This window comes from Vombatus ursinus, unplaced genomic scaffold, assembly GCF_900497805.2.
Source record: "Vombatus ursinus unplaced genomic scaffold, bare-nosed wombat genome assembly UNPS02012515.1, whole genome shotgun sequence".
Taxonomy (NCBI): Eukaryota; Metazoa; Chordata; class Mammalia; order Diprotodontia; family Vombatidae; genus Vombatus; species Vombatus ursinus.
In genome coordinates this window covers 586,894-593,753 of record NW_020952293.1, presented here as the reverse complement: position 1 = coordinate 593,753, position 6,860 = coordinate 586,894, and the positions used below count along the sequence as shown (strand labels likewise).

Sequence of the window (6,860 nt, the reverse complement as noted above, 5' to 3'; positions counted from 1 at the left end):
GGGGGAGGAGCCGCAGCACGGGGGCGGCGAGGGAGGGAGCGGAAGGGGAAAGCGACCCCAGAACCCCCGGCAGGCCCCAGGTGAGCCCGAGGGGGGAGTCCGGGGCCCAGCGCCCCCTCCCCGGGGAGGACCTGGCCCCGGGGAGGGAGAGACAGAGACCCCGGCCCCAGGAGACACCCGGTACCCGGGGAGAGACCCTGCCCCCCAGACAGAGAGACCCCTATCTCAGGAGACACTGGGGATCTGGGGAGAGACCCTGCTCCCCCAGACAGAGAGACCCCGCTCCCCCAGACAGAGAGACCCCGCTCCCCCAGACAGAGAGACCCCGATCTCAGGAGAGACTCGGAACCTCCAGAGAGATAGAGAGACCCTGGCCCTAAGAAAGATCCTGCCCCCTCAGACTGAGAGACCCCGGCCCCAGGAGAGACTTGGGACCCCCAGAGAGAGAGAGAGACCCTGGCCCAGGAAAGATCCTGCCCCTCCCAGACTGAGAGACTCCTATCCCAGGAGACACCTGGGACCCCAGACAGAGGCCCTGGGAGACCCTAGCCCCAGGAAAGATCCTGCCTCTCCCCCTAGACGGAGAGACCCCTACCCCAGGGGAGACCTGGGACACAGGAGAGACCCTGTCCCCTCAGAAAGAGAGGGAGAGAGAGAGAGAGACCGAGACGGTAGCCCCAGGAGAGACCCTGGTCTCCAGAGAGACTTAGATCGCATCCCCCCAGAGAAACCCCAGCCTCTAGTGAGACCCCAGCCCCCAGAGAGACTCTATCAGTTCTCTGTCTCCCCATCTCCTGTCCCATAAGTCCCCAGCCCCCTCCTCTATCTCCCCATCATCTCTCCCCACCCCCTTCCTCATCTCACTCCCCATAACCTTCATCTATCTCTCCCCCTCCACATCGCATCTCTCCCCATCCCCTTCCTCACTCATCTGACTCACATCTCCTGTAATCCTTTTTATCTCTTGACCCCATCTTTAGACATCCCCTTTTCCTAATATCACTCCAAACCTAATCTCCTCTTTCCCCCTCCTCATTTTTCCAGAGTCCTCTGACTTCCCCCCATAATCCCCTGCCTATGCCCCTTCCCAAGCTCAGTTCCTGCCTCTTTAGAACTTCCTGCCTGCCCAGGGCCAGAAAGGAAACTGTCCTGAGGAAAGGCAGCAGAGCCAAGCTAGCATTTCCCTGGAATAAACTGGTAGGAGGTTCTGCTGTGGTTTGTTATCTGGTCTGGTTCCCCCTCCAAGGAGATAGCCAGGGAAAACCCGAGGCTGGTATCCAGGGGGAGAGGAGGCCCTGTTTTCCTACTGGTTATTGTGACAAATAATTTGGGGGTGGGGGTGGCTCAGAGTGAATGGGGCAGTGCTAAGGCTTTGCTTCCTCCTTTAAAAAACAAAAAACCCTACCACTTTCTTCCAAGCTTTCTCTGGAGTGGTTGTCTGTATTTATTGAATTCCTTGTCCCCTGTTTTCAATTCTGTCCGAATGGCAGCTCAGCTGGGCAGGGCAGGGTGTGGGGGCTGGGGAGCTGAGGATCAGCTTTCACTGGGATTCAAAGGGAAAGAGAAAAGGATTCTGGAGGAGGTGGGTGTGTGAGGTTGGGTTGTACCTTTTCAGAATGCCTCAAATAGAAGTTTGTCCAGCGTCTTAGAGGCATCCACAGTTAGCCACAGGCTTTCCCAGAGTTAAATTCTGAACTGGTGTGTTTATTAAATGGGGAAAAAAAGGTATGTGTAACCTCAAGGTTATGACAGACTGAAAAACCAAGATGTTGAATAGAGGAGAATGTTTGTGTTGGAGCAGATCTCTTGGTCTAATTCTCCTCTTTCCAGGGAAGTTTTTGGAATTTAGAGTGGGTGGTCGTCTGGCCTTTACTCTTCCCTCCCCATTCCCCAGCCTCAAAGCCAGGCCAGGTTGTGTTCAGTTGTCGATTTCTCTTGTCCCCACCACTACCCACAGGTATTAGGTAGATGAGAATGAAGTCTGGGTGTTGTGTTTTTCCTTCAGAGTTGAGTGGGAATGTTGCAGTTTGGAGTGCTGGTAACCCCAAAATGGAAGGGTACAGGGGGTCTGCCTTGAAAGAATTTGACCATTCAAGCCTTCTTTCAGTCAAAGTAGCGAGATTTATTTTAACACCAGTTTGGCAAGCAAGATTCCTAGTAAATCTGCAGTATTATATTGCCAATAGGAGTGGGCAGAGTTCCTAGTGAGTCTGCAGCTTAATGGGGGTAAGATTGATACTTATATGCAGGAAAAGACTGTGAGAAGATCTGGATGGGATTAAGGAGTGCAGGTAGCCTGGGGTGGGTCAGATGCAGATGGTGAAAGGAGTTAAGTGGTCGAGAGTCACAGTGAAAGGGCAGTTAAAAGGATTATTGAGTATCTGGGTAGACTGGGATGGACCAGATGCCTCATGTGAAATACCAGTGTAGGAAAGTTCATGGGCTTTTGGGGGTCCAGGTCCCATAACCCCATTTTAGGAGATCAAACTGGCTTTGAAGGAAAAACCCCAGGACTATAAAATGGATAATATGTTACTATAGAAGCCATAGAAAACCTGAAATTGGAGAATGTTTACATCTTATTGTGTGATGTTCTCCCTGTTTGAAATTTCCTCTTATATGTTGTTACCTTAGACTGCCACAAAGGGGTGAGTTAACCATTACTCTTCACTTGATATTTCCCTGTCTCTTTTTGGAGACTGCATCAAGTCATATAGATTTAATGTTAGGATCGGGGACCTCTTTCTGGGGAAGGTTATCCTTCTTTGCTGTTGGTTGTATTTTCCTTCCTGTGCTGAAGAGGCAAATTAATAGACTGTTGGCTTCTTTATATTTATTTATTTATTTATTTTTGCTTTTTTGGTGAGGCAATTGGGGTTAAGTGACTTGCCCAGGGTCACACAGCTAGTGAGTGTTATGTGTCTGAGGTTGGATTTGAACTCGGGTCCTCCTGACTCCAAGGCTAGAGCTTTGTCCACTGTGCCACCTAGCTGCCCCTCTTGGCTTCTTTATTACACCAAAGTGAGGCACCCCAAGCCAGAAGCCACTCTAGTTTGTTATCAGTCTTGGGTTAATAAGAAAGGCTAGGACATTTTCTACAGAAAACAGGATTGTGGCGTTGGATTTACTTAGAGCCTTGGTCGTTGGATCAGAGCTGAATGGGACCATAAAGATTAGCGAGTCTCCCCTGTACAATGAAGTCCACACCGTAGAAGGCCAGGCAGCCTCACCTTGTAAGTGGAGCAAGTTTTACTGATCAGCATTTCAGACGTGTTCATTTAAAAGAGGGCATCACCCTATGGATTTCAACTCAGTTCAGCCAGTTCACTCACACCGGAGAGACAGTGTGTGAAGTCAAGGTCCAGGCTCTTGGTTGACAGAGCCGACGTCTGGGGTGACATGTCGGGCCGGCATGCCGGCTTAGAAGGCCCTTCTTTGTCCTGTAGTTTAGATCTTAACTATTATTCTAGCAAAGACAAGTTGGACCCCAGATCTTTAGGAGATGGAGCGAAAAGACTGTTGTTCCTCAGATCCTAACAGGCCCCAATATTCTCCAGAGTCTTTACGTCTCCCCCAGTAGAGAATGAGAAGAGGGAGAAGAGACAAGGACTTGTGACTTGTAGCCAAATCAGCCCAGACTTTCATTTGTAAAACAGCTGACTTCAGAGGGCAGGAGGGAAGTGTGAAAGTAATCTGTGTGGGGTGCAGAGGAAGCGAGGCCAGTGTGCTCTGGCCGGAGGATGGTGAAATGAGGGCATATGTCAGGGTGGTGCTGTCCAGCCCGGTGAACTCCTTTGGATCTCACTTAGTCCAAAGCTTCTCCGTACTCCTTGATGTGAGTTTCGTCCTAGTATTGCCTACCAGTTGTGATCTTTAGGTAGCCTTTTTTTTCATTTAATCACATGGATGGAGGTAGATACTCTGATTTTTCTCAGTTCTTGTCATTTGACTGTGTATTCTTTCTCTCTTCCCTACAGAACTCTTCATCCGAGGAGCCAAGCTCTCCCTGCTTACTCTGCCCGGCACACAGCTGATCAGAGAATCTTTGCCAGTCAACTACGGGTCGCTGTCCAGTGCTTTTGTGTCCCTTTGGTCAGTGACTTGAGAATTAGCCTTCGCTGTGCCTCTGATGTCCTAGAGATTTAGCTCCGGGCTGAGGCTTCTGCCCCTGACTACACGTGGGCAACTCTTTCTGTGTGTTTTGTTACCTCAAGCGGGAAGCTGAAACCATTACTGTCCAAACCCTGTTTCTTCTTCCCAAGCATGTCAGAAAGCTGGCAGCAGCAGCCTCCCCCACCGGCTCCCCCGCAGCAGCAGCAGCCGCAGCACCATGCCGAGCCTCCCCCTGCCCTGGCGGAACACTCCATTCCCCCAAGCGCAGCCGAGAACCCCCTGGGCTGTGCTGTCTATGGCATCCTCCTGCAGCCGGACTCCAACTTACAGCACCACCAGCACCCCCCCTTGCAGGCCCCCGCGGAGCCACCCCACAAATGTGGGGTGTGTGGCCATGACCTGACCCACCTCTCCAGCCCCCACGAGCACCAGTGCCTGCCCGGCCACGACCGTTCCTTCCAGTGCACCCAGTGCCTGAAGATCTTCCACCAGGCCACCGACCTCCTGGAGCACCAGTGCATCCAGGTGGAGCAGAAGCCCTTTGTGTGCGGCGTGTGCAAGATGGGCTTCTCGCTGCTCACCTCCCTGGCGCAGCACCACAACGTGCACAGCGGCAGCGTGATGAAGTGCTCCATTTGCGAGAAGACCTACAAGCCGCCGGAGCCCGCGCCGCCAGTGCCGGCGCCCGAGCCCGCAGAGAAGCCGTACAGCTGCTCCATCTGCCAGAAGCCCTTCAAGCACCTGTCGGAGCTGTCGCGGCACGAGCGCATCCACACGGGCGAGAAGCCCTACAAGTGCACGCTGTGTGACAAAAGCTTCAGCCAGTCATCCCACCTGGTGCACCACAAGCGCACGCACAGCTCCGAGCGGCCCTACAAGTGCACCGTGTGCGAGAAGACCTTCAAGCACCGCTCGCACCTGGTGCGCCACATGTATGCACACTCGGGGGAGCATCTCTTCAAGTGCCCGGCCTGCGAGCTGCACTTCCGGGAGTCCTCGGAGCTGCTCCAGCACGCGTGCACGCCCAGTGGCGAGCGGCCCTTCCGCTGCGGCGAGTGCCAGAAGGCCTTCCGCCGGCCCTCAGACCTGCGGCAGCACGAGCGCACGCACAGCGAGGAGCGGCCCTTCCAGTGTGACCTGTGTCAGATGAGCTTCAAGCAGCAGTATGCGCTGCTGCGGCATCGGCGCACACACAAGGCTCCTGGCACCTCCCCCGAACCTTTCAAATGCGCCCTGTGTGAGAAGGGCTTCGCGCAGCCCGGCCACCTGGTCTACCACCAGCACGTCCACAGCCTCGAGAGTATCTTCAAGTGCGGCGTCTGCCAGAAGGGCTTCGACCAGTCGTCGGAGCTGCTGCGGCACAAGTGCGCGCAGAGCGCCGAGCGCCCCTTCAAGTGCACCGTCTGTGCCAAGGCCTATAAGCGTGCCTCGGCCCTGCAGAAGCACCAGCTGGCGCACTGCGCCGAGAAGCCCCTGCGCTGCACGCTCTGCGAGCGCCGCTTCTTCTCCTCCTCGGAGTTCGTGCAGCACCGCTGCGACCCCGCACGCGAGAAGCCGCTCAAGTGCCCCGACTGCGACAAGCGCTTCAAGTACGCCTCAGACCTGCAGCGACACCGGCGTGTGCACACCGGCGAGAAGCCCTACAAGTGCCCCTCCTGCGACAAGGCCTTCAAGCAGCGCGAGCACCTCAATAAGCACCACAGTGTGCATGCCCGCGAGCAGCAGTACAAGTGCGTGTGGTGTGGCGAGCGCTTCCTGGACCTGGGGCTGCTGCAGGAGCACAGCACCCAGCACACGGCCGAAGGCGCCTACCAGGTGGCCGCCTGTCTGCCCTGAGCGCCTCGGCCAGCCTGCCCGCCGGGCCTTCCTCCCTGTAGCTGTCTGCGTTGTACCGTGTCTTCAATGAGGTGTCCGTGAAACCACCTTACTGCAGCAGGGGAACGCGCCTCAGCCCCTCTTCGGTCTGTGGCTCTGAGCCTGAGCTGACCTGGGCAGGTGTGGCCTCGACAAGCTTCCCCTCCCCCCAGCAACAGGTTTGCAGCTTTCTAGTGGCACTGGCCCTTTGAGGGCCAGTTAGCCCCCTCTCTGTGAGAGAAGTTCAGAGCCACACCAAATCAGAAACCAGTCTTTTCCTCTTCCTCAGCCCCCAAAAGTGGAAGACCACCCCACCAGGCCCTTCCTGATTTTTTTCTGCCTAAATAGAAATGAAACCAGGCCATGAAGAACAGTCATGTGGCCTGTGAGAATACTGCCACGGTGCTTGCTGATAGGTGGAGGTCTGCTTTTACCTGGGCACTGGGTCGATGGTGTGTCCCAGCAGCAGGGGATCCTTGGCAAGGGTCCTCCTCTACTCTCCTCAGCTCCAGAAGGAAGAACCAAACAGAGCAGTTGGCTGCAGAGGTCAGCCCTGTAGGAGGCTGGTGGCCGTCCATAGGAGTTGTCACAAGGGCACTATTTGTGACCATTTGTTGAAATAGGAAATAAGACAAAGGCTCCCTTAGCGTTGGGAGAAAAGGATTGAGAGCCTTTCCTAATGGGGGAGGCAGCCTCTCTCTTACTGAGGGTTAAAAGATCAATTTCCCTATTTTAAGGGCAGCTTCTTCTCCCTCCATCCTGGGGTTGCTTAGCACTTCATAATATGCTCTCTTAAAGTGGCAAACCTTTGCAGGGCAGGACCACTGTGTATGATGACCAGAATACATGGACACTACAGGTGATGAGGAAAAATCAAAGGGCAGAGAATGTTA

General features: G+C 54.5%; 1 protein-coding gene across 2 annotated transcripts; it reads left to right on the top strand.

The window, feature by feature from the left end:
• Nucleotides 1–6,860, top strand: ZNF319 (zinc finger protein 319). Of its 2 annotated transcripts, none has more exons than XM_027857962.1 (2): nt 1–80; nt 3,978–6,860. In XM_027857962.1, exon 2 carries the CDS (start codon nt 4,264–4,266, stop codon nt 5,947–5,949), a length of 1,686 nt encoding a protein of 561 aa, XP_027713763.1. In that variant the 5' UTR covers nt 1–80; nt 3,978–4,263; the 3' UTR covers nt 5,950–6,860. The 2 variants fall into 2 exon arrangements, with proteins under 2 accessions (XP_027713763.1, XP_027713764.1); XM_027857963.1 differs by lacking the exon at nt 1–80 and adding an exon at nt 1,127–1,197.

What these genes read in the sequence shown, in the direction of transcription:
- ZNF319 (XM_027857962.1), top strand. Translation starts at nt 4,264, where the DNA reads ATGTCAGAAAGCTGGCAGCAGCAGCCTCCCCCACCGGCTCCCCCGCAG.